This window comes from Dama dama, chromosome 5, assembly GCF_033118175.1.
Source record: "Dama dama isolate Ldn47 chromosome 5, ASM3311817v1, whole genome shotgun sequence".
In the NCBI taxonomy this organism is placed as follows: Eukaryota; Metazoa; Chordata; class Mammalia; order Artiodactyla; family Cervidae; genus Dama; species Dama dama.
This window is the reverse complement of record NC_083685.1, coordinates 113290810-113317197: the sequence shown is the minus strand read 5'-3', so window position 1 is coordinate 113317197 and position 26388 is coordinate 113290810. Positions and strand designations below refer to the sequence as shown.

General features: G+C 50.9%; 1 protein-coding gene across 2 annotated transcripts in view; it reads left to right on the top strand.

The window, feature by feature from the left end:
- MPP2 (MAGUK p55 scaffold protein 2) overlaps positions 1–23895 on the top strand; it is a 30734-nt gene extending 6839 nt beyond the window's left edge. The window contains exons 1-12 of one of the 2 annotated variants that reach the window (XM_061144160.1): positions 1857–1987; positions 3617–3735; positions 15632–15784; positions 15898–16047; positions 16362–16589; positions 17362–17493; positions 17587–17692; positions 17774–17842; positions 18062–18223; positions 18884–19086; positions 19431–19559; positions 20801–23895. In XM_061144160.1, the coding sequence (XP_061000143.1) occupies positions 1906–1987; positions 3617–3735; positions 15632–15784; positions 15898–16047; positions 16362–16589; positions 17362–17493; positions 17587–17692; positions 17774–17842; positions 18062–18223; positions 18884–19086; positions 19431–19559; positions 20801–20977 (1710 nt within the window). In that variant the 5' untranslated portion in view covers positions 1857–1905 and the 3' untranslated portion in view covers positions 20978–23895. Of the gene's footprint in view, positions 1–1856; positions 1988–3616; positions 3736–15631; positions 15785–15897; positions 16048–16361; positions 16590–17361; positions 17494–17586; positions 17693–17773; positions 17843–18061; positions 18224–18883; positions 19087–19430; positions 19560–20800 lie in introns of those variants that run through there. The other variant, XM_061144161.1, reaches the window with a different exon arrangement.
- Positions 23896–26388: the final 2493 nt, after the last annotated feature.

The following is a 26388-nucleotide window of genomic DNA, read 5'->3' as shown; positions in this document are numbered from 1 at the left end:
GGAGGACTCAGTGCATTCCCCACTGCTCCAGCCTGCCTGGGCCCCTCTGTAAGCTGCTTAGGGGTTAATTAAGCCCATCCCTGAGCCTGTGATTAAAGGCCTGTCAATCTGGGGCTGTCCAGTAAACCCATTAATGGTGCCTGGCAGGGGTGTAGAGGGAGGGGAAGGCCCAGCGCTTTGGTTTCCCTGCTGCAGGCCACTTGATGGGCCCTGGTGGGGTGGGGGACAGGGTAGGGAGTGGAGTTCAGGAAGTAGGTGTGAGGGTCTGTTTCCTCTGAGGACTCCTGGGACACCCGCTCCCCTGGGTGTTGTGTCACGGGCTTTCTGTATCCAAAGGAAGAAAGATAGAAGCAAGTTGCTTAACCTCTTGGAAGCTGCGTTTCTTCCTCTGTAAAGAGGTGGGCGACTTAAAGGCCAGAAGCTTTGTCTTTCCCTCAGGTGGCCCTCTGTGCCTGCCCTGGGGTGGACTGGCTCCTGGCCTCAAAACTCTAATGGTGGCTTCTGCCCCTTCTTATTTGGTGGTCATTACACTTCCCATGGGTCTGATAGACAGCTGTACTCTTGCCCCTAAGGTCAAGTTCACGCCCCCTCCCCTCTACCTTCCCCCAGAGATCCTTGCCTTGGCCTCTGCAGAGATTGAAGCTAGCAGGGTCCTTCTACCCTGATCCACGTATCAATATGGCCACTATCATCGTGGAGGGAGTGAGATGATGTGGGTGTTTTCCTCTTGCAGAGAGACCCTAACTCCATTTCTAGTAAGGTGGAGGAGTTCTTTCCCTCAGGGTTGGAGATGCGTGGGTGTTGGCATGGGCTGAGAGTTTAGATACCTTGCCCCTGGACTCCAGACTGAAGCTCTGCCTCTTCACCGGGTTCCCTCCTTTCTTTGAATTAAGGCTGAGATGTGGGGCTTTCAGGTGGACCTGTCCCTTTAAATCTCTGGGTTAATGTTCTAGTGTGTAATCCTGCTTGCTGCCATGGCAACCAGGGTGTGCTGTGACCCTGTGCCACTCCTCAGGGAATGGCAGTCTGGTGGCAGCGGCAGTGCCTAGTGGTGGCCTCAAGGGTATAGGGTCTCAGAGGAAGGAATGGTGGCTCTGGGCAGGGGTAGCTTTCAAAACCCCTCCCTTCCTGTCCTTGCTAGTCTCTGCTACATGAATACTCCCTCACCTTTTCCCAAGTCCCCAGTACCCCAGTCTGAAGATGCCTGACTTGCCCACAGGCATTGCCCCCTGAAGCAGGTGGGGCGGGGCGCAATTGGAGATGGGGATGGAGAAGCTACTCCTGAGATGTGGGGTCTGAGGGCTGTGCCACTGCCTCCTCATGAGAGTCGTTTTTGGGGGCTTCCTTAGATCCTGAGGAGGGTCACCGTAAAGAAAACTGGGCTTGGTGAGGGGACCGAGAGGAGGGGTCGGAAGGCTCGAGGAGGAGGTGGCCAGCGGTGTAATTGAGGAGGGACTTCTAGAAGAGGGGGACTGGAATAAGATGGGGCCAAGTCCCCACCCACCTTGGGTTTCTGGGAGGGGAGGGTCTCTGAGCACCACTCCAGTCTTGATGGGGGGCAAGCTTAACGACACCCCCACCCCCACCCCCCGGCCGGAAACCTTTCCTCAGCCGCCTCCTCCCCTTTTAGTGGTAGGTATTCAAACAGGGGAATCTGGCCACCGTGGGACGGGAACCCTTCTACGGCCCCCTCCCAACTCTTTCACGGTCCCCTCCCGCCTGTCTGCTCCCAGTCGGGGCTTTGGCCAATCAACAAGGCGGTCAGGCGGCTGAGCCTTACTATTGGCTGATCCTGCAGAGGGCGCTCCCCGAGTCCCACCTCCTCCAGCGCTGCCCACCTCTGGCTGGGAAGGCTGCCGCGGCGTGGAGGCTACTCCACAGCCCCGGTCGCGGAGGGGGTCAGCCATGGCCGGCAGCCCAGGGAGCGGGGCCTCTTTGGAGGGTATATCCCTGGGCTCCTCTGAGGAAGCTGAGCTCCGGAGGGAAGGTAGGGAAAGGTGGAGCGGTGAGGCTGGGGTCTGGTCCTGAGGGGTTTAGGGCATCTGCAGAGGAGGAAGGAATGGTGGCTCTGGGCTGGGGTAGCTTTCAAAACCCCTCCCTTCCTGCCCTTGCTAGTCTCTGCTAGGAGAGGACACCCTAGGAGCGGGCTCTCCAGAGCCTAAGGGTCTTGGGGCGCGGTCCCCCAGGAGAGCTGACCTGGACTGAGGGCACCAACTCCCTTGGCTCAGTCCCCTCCCATAGCTGGCAGGCTGGGAATCTGTGTGTGAAGATGATGGGAGAGGCAGGGTCCCAGGATATCCTGGCAGAGTGGGAAGGGTTCCTGCCCTGCCCTCTTTCTGAGGCCACTGAGGACCTTGCAGATTTCTGACCAATGCCAAGCCCAGACATGAGCAGGAGGGGGCATGAATGTCATTTGTGGAAAAGGTAGGGAGGATGAGAGGGAAGAGGGTGGGAGGCCAAGGGTCCCTGACCAGTGGCTGCCAGCTTCCAATCTCAGAGCCTCCAGCCCACCCCCATTCCTTCCTGGAGGAGGGGGCATGGCTGAGAACAGTGAGAGGTGCCAGGGACTGTACCCACCCCCTCCTTCCCAGCTTGGGTGCTGTTATACAGATGTAGGCGTGGGTGGCAGGGTGGCAGAGTAATGATACCCCCTGCCCATCTCTGCCCCCAGCTGGGCACACTCTGCTTCTGCCTCCCTTCCCCCAGAACCTGCCACAGCCTGTAGCTCACACTTCTGCTGGTGGGGGAAAACAGCCCCTACCTGAGGCTGAGCCCCTCAGCAGTGGCTCAGCTTCAGGTGTTCTCCCCTTGCTGATGTCCCATCCCAGGCTGAGGGTCTGCTGATCCCTAGGATGACTTGGTCTGACCTCTGCCCTCAGGTGTCCACAGCCATCCCAAGCCCCAGAGTGCCTGTTTCCCCCAGCTTCTACCAATGTCCTGGGCCTCAGCCTTGGCTTCCTATGATCTGTATTAATTTCCAGGTCATTGTCTTTCAGAGCTGAAGGGCCTGTAGATACCATCCAGTTTAACCCACCCATTTTACATGAAGGAAAGACTGAGGCTCATGGGGGACAGCGACTTGTGCAAAATCACCCTGAATTAGTGGCACAGCTGGTAGTGGATGGCGGGTAGGCCCTGACCTCCTGCATGGCTGCCTGCTGACTCCAGGGCCGCACTCCAGCGACATGTTCCAAACGTCATCTCTCTCACCCCTGAGCCTGCCACGTGCGGGTGGCTGAGTCCTGTGGCTTCAGCCCATCCAGAGACTGAATGATGTGGTTCTCTGGTTTAGGGCAGAAACTGGAACCTGACATCTGCTTCCGTTTCTCCCCTCCCCCCACCTCTTAAGTCCACTTCCTGGTGCTGGGAGCCTTCCACCTGCCCAGGCTAGTATTACTTAGGGCCTAGAGAAAGGCCAAGGAAATTGTCCTTCCCCTCGTAGGGCCTCTGCCCCAGGCATTCTAGGGCCTGGAGTGCCAGGCAGGGAAGGATGTGCTGCGGGGAGGGGCTGTCTTCTGTGGGATGGAGGGTAAGAGGGTGGGGTTCCTATGGTGTGTTTGGGTCCTCTGTGCTCAGCTGGCGCCTGTGTGTCTCACTGTCTGCTCCTTCCCTCCAGCCATGCAGCAAGTCCTGGACAACCTGGGATCTCTCCCCAATGCCACGGGAGCGGCCGAACTGGACCTGATCTTCCTTCGAGGCATTATGGAAAGTCCTATAGTGAGATCCCTGGCCAAGGTAGTGTGTTCCAGGGAGGTGGACATAGGGTAGTGCTCCTGGGAAGGCATAGCAGAGGCTGGGATGTTAGCCACAGGGAGCCCTGGGAATGGGGCAGGTGGCACCCGCGACCCTGGGAGAGGGGTATGCATGGACATCCATGCCCGGGTGATCAATCTGAACCACTGCAGGTGGTGGGGGCCCACCTCCGTTCCTGACTGTTGAGTGTGGAGACGTGCCCATGTGGATGGATGTTTGGTGACTGCCAGCTTATGGAGGGTATGCTTGGTTGGGAACGAGCATGCCTGTGCTGTAGAATCTCTAAAGTTCAGCCTGCTTATCTTTCTGCCTCTGGACGTTTTGTGCAGACATCTTTCTAAGGTCACTTGCCACATACCAGGCAGGGGAGAGACTCACTGAAAGAGAAAGTTATTAACCACTTTGGTAATGACCGTGATAGAGGCAGATGCACTAGGTGTTTGGGGAGAGTAAAGGACAGATGCCTGACCCAACCCAGGGTGGGCAGGGAAGCCACCCTGGAGGAAGGGTCACTTGTGTTGAGTCTTGGAGATTGAGGAGGAGGGGCAGTGCATTCCAGGCCACTAGAAGAACTTCTACAGGAACAGAGGTGAGAGAGCTAGAAACGTACAGGTGCTGTAAGTGTTGGGAGCTAGAAATGTACAGGGCTGTAACTGTTGATGTGAGGCTGGAGCTTTAGGTGTGAGACAGGGAGTGTGAGCTGTGGAGATGTTGGCAGCTCTTGCCAGCTGATGAAGGGCCTTAGGAGCTGTGCCTGGGGCCTGGGCATCGTCTTGTGATGCCCTGTGAGCAACTTGGAGTCTTTTGTGGATTTTAAGCAGGCGTGTGATGACAGCACATGGATGTTTTGGGAGCATCCCTCTGGTAGCCACAGGGAGGATGGTTGGAGGGTCATGACTGGAGTTGGAGAGACTGGAGTTGGGTATCATCCTGAATTAGACCTGTGGTAACAGTTCTTGAGGGAGGGGATGATAACACAAATATTTAGGAAATAAATCGGCAGTACCTGATGCTTGGGTATGGACGGTCAGGGGTGGGGGAAGCCAGGCACTTGGGATTCTGTACTGGGGAAGGGCTGATGCCGCCTTCAACTGAGACAGCAAGCAAGGATGGACCAGGGGAGGGGGTGACCCCTTTGCTGAGGAGGAGCAGAGGAGGTGAGAAGGATGCCAATAGCTGTGTTGGAGGCAAGGCTGGGAGTCGCAGGGAATCATGTTAATTGCTCAGATTTCTCAGGGGGGTTGGCGGTCTTCAGCTGAAAATTAAGGATCAGGGGTTGAGTGGAGTGGGGGTGGAGGGTGGGATTTGGAAGTGAAGGTTCAACTAATAATTACTAAAGAGGAGTGAGGGAACCCACCAAAAGTCAGGGAGCAGGATCAACAGGGCCCCAGATCATCAATCCAGGGTGGGGGTGACTCAGTCCAGAGACACTGAGGGTGGCTTTGGTCCAGGGCTTGTGCTGGATGGGGGCTGTGGGAGGCTGAGATGCAGGGAGAGGTGAGAGTGGCTCAGAGCATCACTTCTGGGGCTGAGGCTGGGAGGGGAGGGGAGAGTGGCCAGGAAGAAACAGAAGGGCAGGGAGAACCTGGAGGCAAAGGCCTGAGGGCTCTCTGGGGTCAGTGTTTGGGGAGAGGGTATACAGCTGGAAGAGGAGACACCCGAGTTCAGAGAGGGAGGTGGGAAGTGAAAGCTTTCCAAGGAGGACAATTCTGGGGGTGATAACATTTTGAATGTGGCTATGGGGGGCAAAGAGGCCATCAGTGATAAAGAATTGTAGGAATGGATGGGTCGGGTGTGGGATGGGGTGTCTACACATGCGTGAGGGTGGGCAGATACTGGGGGCAGCCCCAGGGTCTCCAGTAAATGGTGGTGGGTGTGACCAGGAAGTTGGATGATAGCGATGGCAAGGGTGGGGGGCGGGACAGTACAGTTAGGTGGTGGGTCTTCCCCAGGGTGAGGTGGGGACTGTCACAGGACAGCTGTGACCTTTCCTGGCATGGGGCTTGGAAGGGGACCAGATGCTAGTGGGAGGTTCTGGGGAAGAGAAAACCGAGCCGATTGGAGGAGATTGGAAAAAGGCAGATTGCCTCTCAGTCGGTGGCTAAGGATTGGACTTTCAAAACAAGGAGTTATGCATGTTTCAAACAGAGAGAATATGAGCTCCTTGAGGACAGTGATGTCGGCTTTGTTTACTACTGTGTCCCCAGAGCCTAGAATGGTGCCTGGCACATAATAGGTCCTTACTGAATGTTTGTTGAATGAATGAATACAAGAAAGTGTGCAGAAAAAGCACATAGTACCCACCTCCAGGATGTGAATGCTGATCATGTTTGCTTTAGTTCTTGCTCTTTCTTTTTAAGAAATAAAAAGTGTGAGCCAGTGAATGCCTCTCCCCTTTTCCTCATTTCCACTGCTGTCCCTGCCCACAGGTGACCCATGCCTGGAGTTGATGATACCGTGCCCCTGAATATTTGCCCGTCTTGACTACATATGTATTTAGATGTAAACTACATGCCCTGTTATATGTGTTTTTAAACTTTACATAATGGAATGATAGTGGAAGCAGCTATGGTTTTTGAGATTTCTAGTTCATATAAGTAATATAGTTACTGACATGCATAGAGATATAGATTCATTTGGACTGTTGTGTAGTTCTCCAGTATGTGAACAGAGCCCCGTGTATTCGTCTTCTGCTTCCCCTACTGAGAGACAGGTATGCTGTTGCTGACTTGTCTCTGTTAAGCAGCAGTGAACATCCTTACATCCATCTGCTTCTACACGTGGGTTAGAGTTTCTCTAGGGTGGACACTTGGCAATGGAATTGCTGAGGACCTGCATTTGAACCTCAACATCTGTAACCTTCCAAAGCTGACTTCACAGTTGGATTTATTAAACCACACCACCTCTGAGTCACTCCAGCTATTGCTTCTATAGCATGACAGCCAGTGAAATAAGGAGGCTCTCTCAGGATGCAGAACCTCAGGGTTAGAAGGTCCTTTAGCCAGAACCCTCCAGAGTGGGACACCCTTCTCCTCTGTCCCCACCTCCGTAGCATTCCTCTTTAGTGGCCTCTTGGAACCCATCTGACAGCTCTCCGAAGGTGAGATTGATGGCTGGATGGCTCTGTTATTCACTTGGTCATTCCATCATCCATCCTCTGTTCAACAGATATCTCTTGCGTGCTCACCAAGGCCAGGCACAGTGCTAGGGTGATGGCAATGAAATGTCAGATAGGTTATTCTTCTCCTGAGGGAGCCCTGAGTCTGTCATTTTCTCACTGAGCTCAGCAATGTCCTCGTCCTGGGACCACAGCCTGATGGAAAAGTTACCAATGTACTGTGTCAGTTTACATAAGTAAACTTCCTTCTCCAAGAATGTTCTCTCCATCTAGCTGTGAAACAAACAGGAAATGAATCTCCATAAGGGAGCATCAGAGCTCAGTAAGGACTTCCTTGGTGGCTCAGACAGTAAAGAATCTGCCTGTAATGTGGGAGACTTGGTTTTGATCCCTGGTTTGGGAAGATCCCCTGGAGGAAGGCATGGCAGTCCACTCCAGTATTCTTGCCTGGAGAATCCTCATGGACAGAGGAGCCTGGCAGACTATGGTCCATGGGGTTGCAAAGAGTCGGCTCAGGAAAAATCCCTCCGACCCCTATATATGTGACCCTTTGCAATGGAACTTTGCCAGTCCTTTCATCAAAAGGTAGAGTTTTTCCACTCTTCAATCTGGGCTTGACCACATGACTTGCTTTGGACTAGCAGACCTACATCTTACTCCTTCTCACCCATTTTAATGATTATGTATACACAGATCAATTTCTAACCTATTAGACAAAGTACTTTGATCAAAGATATAGCAGCAAAAGCTTAGAAGCCCAGAAACCCACAGGAGTGGAGCCCAGATAGAAACCCGTGTGATAGTTATTCACCTCCTTCCCTTTCCCTGATGACATGGACTTGACTCTCCTCTCTGGGGAGGTGCCAGATGATGTGGGAGGGGTTGCCTTGGGTAGACCTGGAACCAGGGAGGAGCAGGCCCTGCGGGGACAAACCCAGAGAGTTACAGGCTCTGAAGGAAGTCAACTCTGGCAGGCAGATTGGAAATCCGTAGGGTTGGCTACAGAGAGCAGATGGCGGTCCTGGCAGGTGGGTGACATCTGGGAGCACTGACATGGACCCAGTAGCAGGTGTTCCAACAACAGGCAGGGCCACGGTGAGGAATCAAAGGCAGATGACATTCAGAAATTTAGGCAAACTGTTATCAGTGGGGACAGCTGCCAGTTTGGAGGCCTGTGAACTAAGCCGCATGAGATGAAGAGGAAAATAAACAGTGTTTGAAGTCAGATTCATTGATCGGCTGTGTGACCTTAGTAGGGCTGACAACCTTTCTGAGCTTCAGCCGTCTCTTCTGAGAAGTGGGGATAACGATACTTACCTCTCAGAGTTGTGGTCAGCAGAGAGGGAGGTCATGGATGTGGAAGTGTTTGGCCATTGGACTGGAATTCAGAGGGAAGATTCAGTCCTGTGGTGGTGGTGGGAAGGTGAGATAGCTGGCAAAGAAAGGTGGGGTCTTAAAAGAATGAGGGGCCAGGAGGGTCACCAAGATGGAGACTGACCAGGGGACATGGTGGGGAGCCCAGTGCATCAGTTAGCTTTTGCTGTGTAACAAACCGCCCCACAGCATAGTGGCGTGACTTGTGTCTCATGATTTTGTGGATTGACTGGGTGGTTTTCTGGTCTGGGCTTGCTCAGTTGGGATGGGGTAGGACAGCCCCAGTCACGTGACTGGTGACTCAGCCGGGAAGGCTGCACTGTCTGGGACAGTGTGGTCTCTCATCCTCTAGGAGGGTGGCCCAGGTTGCTTCCCATGGTGGTCTCAGCAGCAATGAAAGACCAGCCCCCAGTCCTAGGCACTTTTCAAGCCTCTGCTTTTACGTCTCATTGGCCAAAGCAAATCACGTGACCAAATTCAGGTGGAAGAGTCCCTTTACCCTCTGGCTCACCATGTTTTCAGATTTTGAATTACTTTCAGATTTTGAGTTACTTAATTATGAGCCTGGGCTTCAAGTGGGAATTCCATCTCCTGATCAGAGAAGTTGGAGTGGAAAGGTGGAGGGAAAAGTTTTCCAAAGAAAGGCTGTGGCGTGTTTCTGCATTTGCAGTTTACATCTGGCTCTGCATGGGCAGCTGGCAGATTTGGGATTAAGAACCAGCTCTTCCATCAGCTGGGTGTGAACCTGGCCCAAGTTTCTGGCCTGTAAGGAGCTTGAGGGTATGCTGTGCTGAGGGTGATTTTTCAGAGCGGAATTAAGCAAGTGGTTACCACAGAAATTAAAAACTGCTTTCCTGGTTGTGGGCCCTCGTGTTCCTAATATTGTAGTGTGTGCTGTGCAAGAGAACAGTTTCTAAAAACAGGCGCCCAGATAGTGACACCACAACTGTGGGGGCGCTCAGGAAACTTTGACTTGCATCTCTGCTGTACACCCAGGAGTTGTGAAAAGGAATTCATTTTACCTGCTAGAGCCTCAGATTCTTTACTGGGAAAATGGCCTTTATGCTGTTAATCTTACCATCATTTTGACATTTAAATGAGATGTCTTTTGAAGTATAATTGATTTACAGTACTGCGTTAGTTCCAGGTGTACAACAAAGTGATTCAGTTTTATCTATCTCACTATATATGTCTAACTCTTTTTTATTCTTTTTCATTATAGCTATTCATTTCAAGATATTGAATGTAGTTCCCTTTGCTATGCAGTAAATCCTTGTTCTTTATCTATTTTTTGCATGGTAGTGTGTGTCTATTAATCCCATGATTCCCAATTTATCTCTGCTCCTCTTCCCCTCTAGTAACCATAAGGCTGTTTTCTGTGTCTGTGAGTAGTCTGTTTCTGTTTTGTAAATCAGTTCATTTGTAGGATTTTTTAAGATTCCACATATAAGTGACATCATCTAATATTTGTCTTTGTCTGACTTACTTCACTTGGTGTGATAATCTGTAGATTCATCCATGTTGCTGCAAATGGCATTGTTTTGTTTTTTTATGGCTGAGTAATATTCTGTTGTTTATATGTACCACATGTTTATCCATTCATCTATTGATGAACACTTAAGTTGTTTCCATGTCTTGGCTATTGTAAACATGGGTTACTAATTTAACTCCATATGTCAGAGAACATATTAGATATGACTAAATGTTTAAAAAATGGAGCCATTTGAGATTTGTTTTATGATCCCAAACATTGTCTGTTTTGAGGACTATTCCATGTGTACCAGGAAGATTCTGCTGCTGTTGGGTAGAGTGTTCCATAAATGTCAATTAGGTCAAGTTTGTTGATAGTGTTTTTAAAATCTTCTATATCCTTGCAAATTTTCCATTCACTTTTTCTGCTGATTACTAAGAGAGGAGTGTTGAAATCTACAACTATTGTTATAGAAAAAAATAAATGGAAAGTCTCTTAAGTGTGCTATTTTACTATCAAATAAGTTTTGGGCTTCCCTGGCGGCTCAGATGGTAAAGAATCTGCCTGTCATGTGGAAGACTCGGGTTTGATCCCTGAGCTGGGAAGATCCCCTGGAGAAGGGAATGGCTACCCACTCCAGGATTCTTGCCTGGAGAATTCCATGAACAGAGGAGTGGGCGGGCTATAGTCCACGGGGTTGCAAAGAGTCAGACATGACTGAGCCCTCAGTACTTTCTATGGCCCAGCAATTCTGCTTCTGGGAAAAACTCTCACATGTGCAACAGGAGACACAGACCAGAGTGTTCCTAGTAGTTTTGTTCATTGCCATTTGAAATGGTAAAAACCTGAAATGAGTGTGGGGGGCATGTGCTTAGACATAGGATAGTGTCAAGATCCTTATTTAGGGTTTAAGTGCTGGGTTCTTGCATCCTTGTTATATTATTACAAAAGTACCTAGTTTAATAGCAGCTAACTAAAAACAAGTCATGCAGGAACCAAGGATGAGAACATATCATGAGCCAAGGATATGATTAATCCAATTCTGGGTTCTCAAAGTCCCAGAAAAGAGTGTTGCAAATTGTGATAATGTTGGGTGTTCTCAGTATTGGTCAGTCAGCCTGCTGGTAGTGTTTCTTTTGTATAGGAATGATTAAATGTTTAAAGTTTCCTCTGGCCCATGAAGGTTGAGCTTGGAGAGTTGTGTTCTTCTGTCTGTGGGGAAGATCTCCAGGGGCAGCCACAGGGGTAGGAATGGATCAGCCTAGGGGGAGGGGTCATTAAGTAAAAGAAGGGAGGTAATGACTTGGAAGACACACTGGCTTCCTGCTTGGTTAGGTGAGGGCTCCTCGGGAAACTTGATGCCCGCATCCATAGAGCAGAAGATGCTAAAGCTAAAATGGACAACCTCTAGGCTACTCATGTCACCTGGGCCAGAGCTAGCCATTATCTGGAAGGAGCCTGGCCAGAGTCACCATGGTGAGGGAGCTGCAGGTCTGAGTGCCTTCGTTTATTCTTGAAACACAGTTCCTGGGGCCCTGGGCTCTTAGTATTGTCTAGACACTGGTAACAGAGCCAGGGCCTCCGTGGGTTGTGCTGAGTTAATGACTGAAGATCACACAGTGTTTGGTAGAAACTTCTGGGGCATTTCTCTGCCCTCTGGCTTCTGAGGATCATCAAGGCATAACAGATCTCCGAGTACTACTTCCTTGCTCCTTCAGTTGTCTGTTTCCCCAGCAGGAACACTGTGTCCAGCTGGGCTGTGGGAGTGAGTCTGAAAGGCTGCCCTCCCAGGGGAGGATGATTTAGGGGGCCCCCCTATATGGGAAGTTGTTCCCTGGCCTGTTTGGGGTAGAGAAGACAGAAAAGGAGCTAGCCTTTATTGAGCAACTGCTGTGTGCCAAGCACTGTGTCTATCTCATCAAATCCTCAGAGTATCCTTATGAGATGTTGTTAAACTTTCCTCATCTCATGGGCTTGAAAAACTTTCTGTCACGGAAATTTTCAAAAATGTTTTCAGAACCCCCATCATCCATTGCCCCACTTCAACACTGAACAACTCAAGAACAGTCCTATTTCATCCATACCTCCACCTCCTTCTCTCTCTCCTGAATTATTTTGAAGCAAGTTTCAGACATAATTTTATCTGTAAGTATTTCAATATTTGTAGTTAAAAGTTCTTAAAAAATATTTGCACTACCATTATTACACGTAGAAAATTAAGCAATAATTTTCTTACAGATTTTTATTAAATGGTGTTGCAATACCTGGACAGTCATTTGGAAAGATATCAAAGCAGATCCATACCTCACACCATTCATCAGAATAAACTTCCAAGAAGCTCAGAGATCGAAAAAACAAACTATATACATCCTAGAAGAAAACATGGGTCTGTGTGTAAAGGAAAGCCTTTTTTTAAAAACTATGCCTCGAAATTTGGATGTATAAAATATTAATAAATTTAACTAAATTAAATACATAGCTTTTGCAGTGACAAAAAAAACATAAGCCGAGTCAAAAGATAAATGACAAACTGGGGGAAAATATTTGCAAGAGGTATTACAGATAAAGGGCATATCTTCCTAATATAGAGAATGTTTTAAGAAGTGAGAAAAAGAAAAAACAAGATCTGATGGAAAAATTGGCAGGAGACGTGAACAGACAGATCACAGAAAAAGATATACAGATGGCCTTTAAACATATGAAGAGATGCTCAGCTTCGCTCATAATAAGCAAAATGCAAATTAAGCCCCACTGAGAGATGGCTTCTCATCTATGTGATTGGCAGACATTCAAGGGTTTGATCACGCACTCTGGTGGCAAGGCTTCAGGAAAGTCTCTCTTCTAATGCTGGTGGGGAGGCAAAGTGGCACAAGCCCCATGGAGGGGAGTTTGTCAATATCTAACAAAACCACATATTTATTTACTGCTTGACCCAGCAAGACTTCTAGGAATTTACATGAAAGATCTACTCCATGAATATAGAATGGCTATGCCAAGGCTATTCACTGCAGTTTTATTTGCAATAGTAAGATATTAGAAACAACCTCCATACCTGTGGAGAGTAGTTGAATAAATTATGGTACTCCAGTCATGAAATCACGCACATGCAGTGATTAAAAGATAAAAGTAATAGAGGAAGATCTCCATGGAGCAGCACAGAGTGATTCCAGGGCATATTGTTAAATAAAAAAACAGGGTCTTCCCTGGTGGTCTAGTGGTGAAGAAACCTTGTTTCCATTGCATGGGTTTGATCCCTGGTTGAGGAACTAAGATCCTGCATGCTGTGTGGTGCAGCCAAAAAACAAGAACAAACAACAAAAAGAAACCCAAACAACAAACCAAACCACTTAAACAAACAAAAACCCCAAAGTATCAGAGTATACATACCTTTTATATAAGAGAGAAAGGGAAATATTTATTTATTTTTGTAGAAAAAAACGCCGACTGAATAAACTAGAAACTAATGAAAATGATGCCTTTTAGAGTGTTGGTATGAATGGGGTAGAAGGGATGAAGATGGAAATAAGACTTTTTGAGTTTACTTTTTATATAGATTTAAGATTGCAGCCATGTGAATGTTGTACATATTAAAAATAAGGTTAAATTTAAAAAGAATGAAAAAATCTAACCCTGAAATTAAGTGCAGATAAGTGAATCTATTCATATATCAAATTGTTAGAACAGAAAAAGGAATTAATTTAAGTAACTTCACAAAATTCTGACTATATGCCTTAAGTGGGATATTTACTAAGCCTGTACTATTTAATATTAGTAGCCACTAGCCAGCCCCATGTGGGTACTTATTTAAATACTTTATTTAAATTAAAATACTTCAGCTAAAATGCTGATATAAAATTAAAAATTCAGTTTCTTAGTTGTACTAGTCATATTTCTCAACAGCCATGTGTGGCTAGTTGCTACCACAGTAGACAGCCCAGATATAGAATATTTACATTGACGTTGTAAGTTTTTTTAAACTATTCTGGGGACAAAAAGAATGCAGATAAATCTTGAATTTTACTTGGGTAAAATGTACAGAAGGTGATACCTAAGGTGATAGGTAGTAGCAATAGTTTAGCAATTCTGAAACTTTCTGAACATTGAAGGACAGAATAAATAAGTAAATATATTAAAGTTCTTGGGAGAAAATTCTCACCAAAGGAGAAGGGAGATACAAGTATGGAATGGGAGAAGGCAAGGAAAATTGTGTAGAGTTTGATTTTAATTAGGTCAGTATCAGCTAATGTCTACTGAAGTAATGACACCCAGAATCAGTGAGCACTGAGTGCCCAGATCTTGGTTTCTGAATACCATTCCCCAGCAAAAGGAATCAGGTTTCCTTGGGGAAATTGCTGATTCCACATCTGGAGTAGGGAAAGTACAAGGTGAGCTGGTGATGGAAGGAAGAAGGCGCTCATAATGGGAACAAGTCAAAAGGGGTGCTGCGGGCTCCCCTGGACAAATTTGGGGTAAACTGAGACAATGAAGATACCAATGATGATGGGTTAGAACACACTGAATAAAAAAGTTCATAGTGATGCAGAAAGAGAGAGAAGGAGGAGGAGTGGGAGGGGAAAAGAAGAGCTCTTTCTTATAATAGAGTGCCAGCTAATGCATGTAGAAGGAATAATGGGGTTAGATAATGACTATTTTGCAACCCCAACACAATAACAATTGATTCAGGCAAAAACCCATAAATGGAGACTAAATCCATCAGTGAATGATTATTGGGGAACCGAATAGTCACGTGGTCTCAAAGTGTGGGGAAACCTTAAGATCACTTATATAGAACTCTTGCCGCAAAGATTAACTTGAGTCTAAACATGTAGAAACAACAGATAAATCCAGCTGTGGGGCATTCCACAAACTACTGACCTGGACTCTTCAAAAATGTCCTGAAAGACCAAAGGGTCTGTTCTAGGTTAAAGGAGAATAAGAGGATGTGACAACTAAAGTTAACCTCTGATCTTGATTAGACTGTGGATCAGAAAAATAAAGCCCTATAGAATATTTTTGAGGCAATAGTGACATGAACATGGACTATCTACTAGACAATATTATATTGCTGTGCCAATGTTGAGTTTCTTGCATATGATAATGCTATTGTAGTTTGTGTACCAGATATCCTGTTTGTTCTTAGGAGACGCATGCTGAAGTACTTCGGGGTGAAGTACTTTGTCTCTGCAACTATCTTCCAAATGATTCAGAGGGCAAAAAAAGTCTCCATATATATCCTTGAACGGGGACTCTTTTCTTCCCACTTAACATAACTCTCCCTGCTGGGCTGGTCACTGGCAGAGACTTCCTTTTCCCTTTTCAGAGCATCTTGTCATGGAGCCCAGAGTGAGTAGAGCAACAAGTAGGTGCAGAGCCTTCTCCTGGTGCCATGTACTGACATCTTGTCCCCTTCCTCACTGGGAACACTGAGCTCAAGGCTTAGAGACCCAAGTATGAGTCCCTGTGACCTTGGACAAGCTACACCACTTCCCTGGCTTCCTTATCCTGGGCCACAGGGTGTCCAAGACCCCACCCTACCATGATTTTGGGTGGGAGAAGCTGTCCTTGAACTCAGATGCTTATGGGGTTCTGGTGGCTGGGGACAGTTTGATGACTTTAATGGCTCTCTGTGGCAAGAGATGGAAATGAGGTGTTATCTTTTGGATTCTCTCTTCCCTAAACTGGGTCCCAATCGCTCTTGGGGGAGAAAGGAGATAGCAGGGCACATGTGCATATTTGTGAGTGTGCTTATATCTGAGTGAGTGAGGCTCGTAATACCACGAGCAGTGCTGTGGGTAGGGTCTAAAGTCCAGATCTGGGGGTGGGAAGATGTCTGGGAATGAAGGAGGGGGCACCGTTTGGTACCCTGGGGCCCTTGGGGAGGCATCAGACCTCACCTGTTCCGCCCCCACCCCCAGGCCCATGAGCGGCTGGAGGAGACAAAGCTGGAGGCAGTGCGGGACAACAACTTGGAGCTGGTGCAGGAAATCCTACGGGACCTGGCGCAGCTGGCGGAGCAGAGCAGCACCGCGGCCGAGCTGGCCCGCATCCTCCAGGAGCCCCACTTCCAGGTTTGGTCCTCTCCCAGGTTCCTGGGATGGGGCAGGCAGGAAGTTAGGACTGGGATGGGAAGGGACCTCAGGGCACTTCCCCATGGTTCCTCCTCTTCCTCCCACCTCTCCAGTCCCTGCTGGAGACACACGACTCTGTGGCCTCAAAGACCTATGAGACACCACCCCCTAGCCCTGGCCTGGACCCCACGTTCAGCAACCAGCCTGTGCCTCCCGACGCTGTGCGCATGGTGGGCATCCGCAAGACAGCTGGAGAGCATCTGGTGAGGGTGCCTGGCCGCGCCAGAGGGGGAATCGTGGGGGGTGGGGGTTGAGAGTAAGCAGCAGGATCAAGTTGGGTCAGGGGAGGCCTGAAGACAAGGTCAGCTTTGTCCAGGGTCGGGCGCACACATCTCTGTTCTGCCCACTTTTGGTCCTTTAGTGCTCCTGTAAGTGAAGAGTTTGGGGAGAGGATGGCAGAGAAAGTGGCCGTGAGGGTGGGGGTGGAAGGGTAGAATGGAAGGGCCCTTAGGACACCCATTTGAAGATTCTGACCTGGAGCAATTGGGGTTTCACATACCTGCCCTCCGTCTCCCAGGGCGTGACATTCCGCGTGGAAGGTGGCGAGTTGGTGATCGCCCGCATTCTGCATGGGGGCATGGTGGCCCAGCAAGGACTCCTACATGTAGGCGACATAATCAAGGAGGTGAACGGGCAGCCGGTGGGCAGCGACCCCCGCGCGCTGCAGGAGCTCCTGCGCAGCGCCAGCGGCAGCGTCATCCTCAAGATCTTGCCCAGCTACCAGGAGCCCCATCTGCCCCGCCAGGTGGGCCCCTCCACCAAGCCCCACCCCCAGCACAAGGCCCAAGGGGTGGCTGAGCCTCTCAGTGACCAGGGTCACCGGCCTCCGGGTGGGAGCGCCTCCTCTCCAATCAGTGTGCTCAGAGCGAGTGGGGGGCGGGGCCTGGCAGATCCAGCCACCTACAGGCCTGTACACGTTGTGAACACGCTTGCATTCTTGCCCTTGGCTTGAGCACTCATGCGCATGTGCAAGGGACATGCCCACATCTAAAGCCTGGGGTACCCACGTGTACAAGTGAATTCCTACATCGCCTGAAGCCCCCTATGTGCCATGTGTATGCGAGGGTGCTGAGCGTTGGGTGGTGCCGTGTGTCCCATTCAACTGCCTCCTGGTTGGTGGATTGTGGCGCTTTCGCTGCTCTGACCACCTCTTCTATTGGTTGTCTGGCTTTTTGTCAAAGCCTTCTCCTCTGGGGAAGGGGAGGGTGTAGGGAGGACAGAGGGATCCTGCATTAGGGTCATGCATACCCCAGGCCTGAGCAGATCCCCTGTGCTTCTGAGTCCTTTTGTTCTGGATGCAAAGGGAGGTTCGTACCAGGGAGGTGGGCTGGGCAGGCCTGCAGGCATCATGCCTTTAGATGGGCAGTGCCAGGCTCTCTCTTTGTGAAAAGAGGGGGACTGTGTGATACTCCCAGTTCCCACTCTGGGTGTAGGGGATGGCAATGGGACAGGGCTCCGACCCCTCCAACTTTCCCCTGCTTCTGCCCTTAACTCTTCTCGGCAAATCCCCGGCCCAGGTATTTGTGAAATGCCACTTTGACTATGACCCGACCCGAGACAGCCTGATCCCCTGCAAGGAGGCAGGCCTGCGCTTCAGTGCTGGGGACCTGCTTCAGATTGTAAACCAGGACGATGCCAACTGGTGGCAGGTAAGTGCTGGGCGCCCATGCAGTCTCCCCAGGCATAGCATGTCAGGGAGGTGAGGGCTCACTTAGGCAGATCTTTGTTCACGGTTATTTTAGGCATGCCATGTAGAAGGGGGCAGCGCAGGGCTCATCCCCAGCCAGCTGCTGGAAGAGAAGCGGAAAGCCTTTGTCAAGCGGGACCTGGAACTGACACCCACCTCAGGTACAGTCTTCCCCCAAGACCCCAAATCTGAGATCTGACGTGGCCCTGCCTGGCCTCACTGGTCCATCTCCTTATGGCCAGGGACCCTATGTGGCAGCCTTTCAGGAAAGAAAAAGAAGAGAATGATGTATTTGACCACCAAGAATGCAGGTGGGTGTTGGGCGCCTCTTTCCCCCATCCTCCTCTAGTGCCCCCGTTTCCCCACCAATAACTGGTGCATCTCTTGGTTCTGAGGCTGCCAGTCCTGTCCCTAAGTCCTGCCTGATTTCTCCCTGCTGCCCTTGGCCCCAGCCCTCTTACCCTCGGCCTCCCTGAGAGCCCAGCCGCACCCCCTCCACCTGATGAGCAGTGCTATCTCCCTGTGTCCAGAGTTTGACCGCCATGAGCTGCTCATTTACGAGGAGGTGGCCCGCATGCCCCCCTTCCGCCGGAAAACCCTGGTGCTCATCGGGGCTCAGGGCGTGGGTCGCCGCAGCCTGAAGAACAAACTCATCATGTGGGATCCAGATCGCTACGGCACCACAGTGCCCTGTGAGTGGGAGCCGGGTCCTGCTGGGTGGGGGTTTGGGGGCGAGGGAGCGGGGGCTGCCTTGGGGGCCAGGGCTGGTCCTCTAAATGGGCATCTGCCCCAGGTGAAGTGATACCTTTGGGTGAGAGGTGTAGGGTGTGCGCCCTCTGTGGGTGAGTGTGGGAACTGCAGACTGGGAGGGCGTAGAGAGCTGTCTCAGGCCAGGTGGGCGGTGCTAGCCTTGCCTTTCCCTCCCTCACGTTTCACTTGCTGAAAAAGCCCAGCTGGGCTAAAAGCCCACAGTGAAACAGAGCCATGAGCTGTGCGTGGGCTTGTATAAGACAGGGTTTCTTGGTGACAGAGGCAGCTGGGGTGTGAAAGCTCCTGGTTCCTAGAGGCAGGAACCTGAGCGCTGACCCCAGGTGTGCTTGGCCTTGCTGTGTGGCTTTGGGCTGCACATTGCCCTCCCTGGGCTTCAGCCCTGCATCTGTGAACACGGGGTTAGAGCAGTGATCTCTGCAGGCCCTCTCAACATGGACATCTTGAGTCTGTGGGTGCCAGTGCTGAGGGCGAGGGCCAGATGTGCAGGAGGGCACAGGGCTTCTTGGCTCTCAGAGGACATGAGCCCTTGTGTCTGAGGTGATGCGTCCTGCTTGTGCCCATCGGTCCCTCCTTCCCCCTAGACACGTCCCGGAGGCCCAAGGACTCAGAACGGGAAGGCCAGGGTTACAGCTTTGTGTCCCGTGCGGAGATGGAGGCCGACATCCGTGCTGGGCGATACCTGGAACATGGTGAATACGAGGGCAACCTGTACGGCACACGTATCGACTCCATCCGGGGCGTGGTGGCTGCTGGCCGGGTGTGCGTGCTGGATGTCAACCCCCAGGTACTGCTGGCCTGCTCCTTCCCAGTCTGCTCAGTACCTCTCTGGGTATTCTCCTTGCCCCCAGTATTTCCCCATATATTTCCATGCAACCCAGTATATCCCCTCAATTACTGCTAGGGCCACAGCCCACCCAGAACCCCTTTCTCAGCCTCCTGCACCCCTACTCTTCTAGTTTCCTCCAGTTCACCCCATCTCAGCTGCCTGTCAGCTGCTCTGCCATTCACTCCCGGGTTTCATGTTCTAGAAGCCCAGGTACCTCATTCTTCTCTGTTCCTAGGTACCTGTCCTCACCCCATCACCCCAGATGTACCTGGGGATATACTCCTGGCCCTCCTTTTCTGCAGGCAGTGAAGGTGCTGAGAACAGCTGAGTTTGTCCCTTACGTGGTGTTCATCGAGGCCCCTGACTTCGAGACCCTGCGGGCCATGAACCGGGCGGCGCTGGAGAGCGGGGTGTCCACCAAGCAGCTCACGGTGAGGCCCTCTGAGGTATGATGGGAGGGGCCTAGCGGCTGCCTGGGCATGGGAGCCAACCAGAACTGAGGAAGAGAAGGAGATGGTGTCCTCAAGGGGAGAGGCGCCCACCCAAGGCACCCACCCAATGAGGTAGGACTAACAATTCTCACTTTATAGGTGTGGACATGGAGGTCTGAGCAAGGAACACAGTTAGTCCAGGGCATGGGAGCTTCTGCCAGGCCCCCTGCCCAGTCCACTCTGCGAACAGGGTGCTGACTCTAGGGAGCCCAGAGGGCTGGAGGGCAGAGGTGGGTTGTTGACAGCTGGGGAAAAGGCTGAAGGGAGGGAGGAAGCTAGAGACTGGAAGGCTGGCTGGAGGGACTAGCTAGCATCAGGGAGGAGGCAGTGCATGGAGGAGAGGCTTCAGGTCAGGTGTTGCACAACTCCAGGGCACCCCTTAGCTCCCAGGGACCCCAGGGAACAGTCTTCCCCTGCAGGTGCAGTTTGCAGAGAGTTGAACCCAGGGGTCCCTCTGCTGACCACACCTGGTACTGCAGCTCTCAGGCTCAGTCTCAGGAGCAAGGTCTGGGCTGGGCTCCCCAGGGCTGCAGCGCCAAGCCCCTGCCCTGCTACAGGTCCCCGCCCCGACACAAGCAGGGCCTACTGGAGCCCCTCAGACAAAGCTGGGCCAGTCCTAGAGCTCCTGCCTGGGGTTACTTAAGTCAGTATTCAAGTTCTCCTCCCACCTCTGCCCCACCAACTTGGATTGGGTCTGGGACCAGGTTTGTGCCGGGCCACACAAGGGATGTGTCCCTCAGGCTGCCTAGGTAAGGGGGCCTATTCAGACTGAAGAGAGCACTGGTTTTGGAGTCAGGCAGACCCTGTGCAGCCGCTGGCTATCTGTGTGACCTCTGTGTGTCTGAGATTTCTCTGTTTAAATGGGAATATTTGGTCCTACTTGCAGAGCTGTAGTGAAGATTATGCAGGTTACAAAGTGTTTAGTGTTGTGCCTGTCACTTCCTAAAGGTTATTTCCTTCCTTCCTTCTACCCATCTGTCTGTCCATGGTTGCAGGAGAGCTGCCATGGGGCATGCAGGGAGGGGCTGCTGCCTCCCCAGCGAGGGGCTCTGAGCCGCCATGGTTGGTACTTTGGGCTCTGGGGAAGGGCCTAGATGATGCAGGCTCTGGGTCCCCTACGTGGTGGGGTGGGGGGGGGGTCTGGGAGATGCTGACGCGGGTAGGCCCCCTTGTGCCGGCAGGAGGCGGACCTGAGGCGGACAGTGGAGGAGAGCAGCCGCATCCAGAGGGGCTACGGGCACTACTTCGACCTCTGCCTGGTCAACAGCAACCTGGAGAGGACCTTCCGTGAGCTCCAGGCCGCCATGGAGAAGCTGCGCACCGAGCCCCAGTGGGTGCCTGTCAGCTGGGTGTATTGAGCCTGTTCACCTGGACCTCGGCTCTCTGGGTCATAACCAAACCCTGAATCCGTCCCCTTCCCACCCGTGACCCCCCAGCCCCCATCCTCAGCTCCCATCCCTGGCGCTCTGACTCTTCCTGGGTCTCGGCCCTTCATCTGGCTTCAGCGCAGAGGCTGTACTGCCAGGGAGGTGGGTGTTCGTGGGGTACCCCTGTGCCCAGGTGCTGCCCACTCCCTACGTCCATTGGCCACCGGATGTCCCTCTCTGGGGGCCAGACCTTGCCCAGGAGGGTGTCAGAGTCACCTCCATAATGCTCAGTCCAGAGGAGAGAAAAGCTGCTTTGGGACCACGTGGTCATAGGTACACTGCCCGCCCCCCTCCCACCAGTCCCCTGTCCAATCACTTTTCCTCCTCTGGACTGGCCCCGCCCTCTCCCCATTCCTAGGCTCCTCCTACTTCTCACCTCTGCAGCCTAGGAGCAGGCCTTAGGCTGGTTCCCTGTGACCAGGGGGGTACATGACTCCCTGGCAACCAGGCAGGCCTGGGCGGTGGTGCCACCTTGGTGCCATCCCAGAGGTTGGAGGAGCCAAAACACCAGCTAGCTGCCACAGCCAGGGAGCCGTGCGGCTCTCAGCCCCCCGCCGAACGGGGCTGGGTCCCTGCCCTTCCCTCATCCACAGCTTTTCACTGCCGAAGTCTCTCCACGGACTTCTCCAAGGTGACCCTGACAGGGCAGCTCTTGCTCCCCGCAGGGCAAGGCTGGCAGGGGCCCTGGGCTCAGCCCAGGCTGGGATGGGTTGGAGGCCAAGCCCCGTGAGGAGAGGAGCCTGCAACTTCTGACGAGAGAACTCCCAGCCCTCCGTGGCCTGTGGTGGGGGTATGTCTGAGCTCCCTGTCCGTAGTTGTTGTCCGTTTTGGTCTCTCTGGCCGGGTCCAGGTGACATGAGCGCTGCCTGAGGGCTGAGGCCAGGTGAGGGCCGGGCCGTGAGGTGTGGGCTCGGAGGACATTTGTGCCCCAGCAGGCTCCCCGCGTGACTCCAGGGGGCGCCATTCGCCCTGAAGTCTGCACAGTTTCCGTTTCCCCTTGCGGCGGTGCCTGGTCTGTTTCTGCCACTGGTGTGTGTGTGTGTGTCAGGCTTCGTTTTGGGAGAGGGAGAAGCAAAAGGTAGTTTTGCTTTGGAGGTTACTCTCTGGGGGCCCTCTTTTTTCAGCCCCCATTTCTTATGAGACCCTTATCCCAGATTCCAGAGGCTTGGCCCTCCCCGGCTGTCTTCCTCCAACTCTCCTATTGTCTCCTGACCCTAAATGCCTGCCCTCAGTCCTCGGGGAGGGCGAAGGTGTAAAATTAGAATCCCTTTTAAGAAAAGAATGCTGTCCTCGACTTCCCTAGGCATCTCATCCCTCATCCTTCTCTGTGACCTTTCCTGGGGTGAACCTGTCCTTGTAGGGGACCTCCCCCACTACCCCTACCCCCAGCCTTTGTGCTCCCCAGTTCTTCTGAGTGTCTAGTCTGTCTTCGCTGCAGTGTCAGCCCAAGCTGGCCCCTGAACCACTGTGTGCCCATTTCTTAGGGAAGGGGAGGGAGAAGAAACAGAATATTTATTACAAAGTTAGAAATATATTTATTATATTAGGGATCTCATTTGCATTTGCCTAGGTATACAAGTGAGATGTGACAGTCAAGCCTGCTCCCATCTCATTTGCATAGCTCTGCATCCACTATGCACCTCTACTTTCCTCTTTTCCCTTTAGTCAACGTTCTTTTAATTTATCCTTCATTCAGCTCTCCCTTGCTTCACCCTCACCCTTAGCCCAAGGAGACTGGGAGTGGGAGGAAAATGGGTGTTCTCCTGCTGGCCCGGGGCCATGGTGTCCTTTGTCCATCCATCCCCACCTCACCCAGAAGACTTGGGAATAGAGGCAGCCACCCCCTTCCCTTTGGTTACGCTCCAGAGCGCCCTGGTTAGAAGACCATCCTCTTGGATGGGAATGGGCGCTAAACATCTTGCTGAGGAGTTGGTACCTGGTTCTTCAGGGTGAATCTCCATGTTCACCTCTGGTGATGCCCGAGGGCCAGGGCTGGGCCCCTCCTTTCCTGTCTCCATCCCTCTCTGAACAGCATCCTTCCTCCCCTGCCTCAGCCCCGCTTGAGGGACCAGGGCTGGGTTGGAACAGGTGTGTGTGCTCATCCTCCCTCCTCCCACTGTGGACACTTCTATTGAGGAACCTCAGGATAATGAGGGCCCTGTCCCCCTGTCCACACCCAGTCCCAGACCAGCTGTCCTTCCCCCGTCCCATCCCTCAGCCATCTAATTCCCGAGCTTTCTCTCTGACTGGTTTTCTTTCCTTTGATTAAATGTGAAAGCAAAGGTTCTGGGCTCTGTTTGTCTTTTGTTGGGATCGAGTGGATGGCTTCGGGAAAGGTGTAGAGTCGGGGGAGCACAGCATAGATGATTCTGGGATGGAAGCTGGAGTGACAGGTCTTGTGTTCTGTGATGTCCCACTGTTCCACACTCCCCAGCCCTGGAAGATGCTCTGGTTGAAGGCTTGTATCCAGGAGTCTATGAGCATCCATGGGGGCCGGGGAACCCAGGGAACCCATAGCTAATCCACTCAGCTTTACCCAGAACTTGCTGTGTGGTCTTAGGCAGGTTCCTCTCCTTCTCTGGACCTCAGGTTCATCCTCTGTAAGGTGTCGTGGCTTCTCCTGGGGTGATGCTAGGATTGGTTCTAGGTGCTGAGCAGCAGGGGCCATAGAGAGTGGTTGAAATGTCACCCCAATGTCTCCATGGGTGTGTGGTTGAGGGGTCCACCTTCCTTCCCACCTGAGTTCCTCAGGGGATCCTAGGATGCTCACTGAACATTCTCAAGAAGGGCTTTGGCTGTTCCCTTCTATGACGACCAAATGTTGGGCTGGCTGCCTTCCTTTGATTTCTCCAAAGCATCCACTCACACAGGGACTAGTGTGGGGCCAACTTGACTGGTGATTTGGAGACAGCCATGGGGCCTCATATCACCCACCTAACAGCTCTGATGAGAATTGAGAACTGAATATTAAACACTCCAATTCCAAAATATCCCTTGACCATTCCCAGCTCAGGGAATGTTTTCTTAGCCAACTTTCCCTCCCTGGGTCCTCCCTTCATGTTGCTGGTCCCTCTCCTTCTTTCTCTCATTGTGGACAAACTTCTTCCTATCTCCTGGGGCACCCCTGGAAACTCAGTCTTTCTTTACTGTACCAGCAACTCTGTACTTGTATTTCTGCCCACCTCAGTGGTTCTCCACACTGGCTACCCATTAAAATTGCCTGGAGAATTAAAAAAAAAACAAGAACAAACAATTGTCTGGATGCCGGTTCAGAGCAATTAAATCAGAAATTCAAGAAAGGCTATCAGTGGTAACTAACAATCAGAACATCATAGCTTAATAGTTTAGCAACTTTATTATTAATTTCTTGTTCACATCACATCTGATGGAGATGGGGTGGCACTCCTAAAAATGATTCAGGGATCTAGTCGCCTGGATTATTACAAGGGAAGCTGGGAAATGTAGTCTTTCTCAGTGCTCCGGAAAAGGAAACAGGGTCTAACCAGCCTCTCTGAGGCTAAGAGTGGAACCTGGGAAGCAGTATGTTTTAAAGTGCCCCAAGTGATTCTAAGTCAAAGTGTTAGCAACCCAACAGTGTCTGACTCTTTGCGACTCCATGGACTGTAGTCCATCAGACTCCTCTCTGTCCATGGGATTTTCCAGGCAAGAGTACTGGAGTGGGTTGCCATTTAGTGATTCTAATATGTAGCCACATCTGCCAACCACTGCCTGTCTATTTTAGCCATACCTTTGAGGTGGAGGGAATTTCCTTTTAGTTCCAAATTGGCACCAAGGTATTTTCCTAATAAAGACAGTTGAATTTCTTTCTTTCTTTTTTTTTTTTAAGTCGCTCGGTCATGTCCGACTCTTTGCAACCCCATGGGCTGTAACCTCCCAAGCTCTGCTGTCCATAGGATTTTCCAGGCAAAAATACTGGAGCGGGTTGCCATTTCTTACTACAAGGGATCTTCCTGACCCAGGGATTGAACCGGTATCTCTTGTGTCTCCTACATTGGAAGGCAGGTTCTTTACCACCAGCACCATCTGGGAAATCCTTAAATCATTATAACTAAGCTCAAATACATATTCATGAACAAAATAGGAACCATTACATTCAACACATTTTTGCCAATGAGAAATAAGTTTATTTATTCCTGTTGCGTAAAACTCCATGCTTCAGGATTTGATGAACACTTGGAAAGTATTTTCTGCCTCCTGCTGGCTGTGGAAATGTTTTCCCTGCAACAAGTTGTCAAGATGCTTGAAGAAGAGGTAGTTGGTTGGCGAGAAGTCAGGTGAGTATGGCGGATGAGGCAAAACTTCTTAGTCCAATTAGTTCAACTTTTGAAGTGTTGGTTGTGCGATGTGTGGTCAGGTGTTGTTGTGGAGAATTGGGCCCTTTCTGTTGACCAAGGCCAGCTGCAGGCATTGAAGTTTTCAGTGCATCTCATTGATTTGCTGAGCATACTTCTCAGATGTAATGGTTTCACCAGGATTCAGAAGCTGTAGTGGATCAGCTGGGCAACAGACCACCAAACAGTGACCATGACTTTTTTGGTGCAAGTTTGGCTTTGGGAAGTGCTTTGGAGCTTCTTCTCAGCCCAGCCACTGAGCTGGTCATCACTGGTTATCATATAAAATCCACTTTGCATTGCACATCACAATCTGATTGAGATGGTTTGTTGTGAAGAATAAAAGACGACACTTCAAAATGACCATTTTTTGGATTTTTAGTCACCTCATGAGGCACCCACTTATGGAGCTTTTTCACCTTTTCAATTTGCTTCAAATGCCAAACGGCCATAGAACGGTCAACATTGAATTCTTTGACAACTTCTTGTGTAGTTGTAAGAGGATCAACTTCGATGATCTTCTCAATTGGTTGTCGTCAACTTCTGATGACCGGGCACTGTGATCTTCATCTTCAAGGCTCTTGTCTCCTTTGCTAAACTTCTTGAACCACCACTGCACTGTACATTCATTAGCAGTTCCTGGCTCAAGTGCTTTGTTGATGTTGCATGTTGTCTTTGCTGCTTTATGACCCATTTTGAACTCAAATAAGAAAATTTCTTGAATTTGCTTTTTGTGTAACATCATTCCCCTAGCCTAAAACAAATGTAAAATAAACAGCAAGTAATGTCATTAGCAAAAAAACCCCAGACCCATAAAATAAGAAATGCACATTACATATATATGGAATTTAGGAAGATGGTAACAATAACCCTATATGCAAAACAGAAAAAGAGACACAGATGTACAGAAGAATTTTGGACTCTGTGGGAGAAGGCGAGGGTGGGATGTTTCGAGAGAACAGCATCGAAACATGTATATTATCTAGGGTG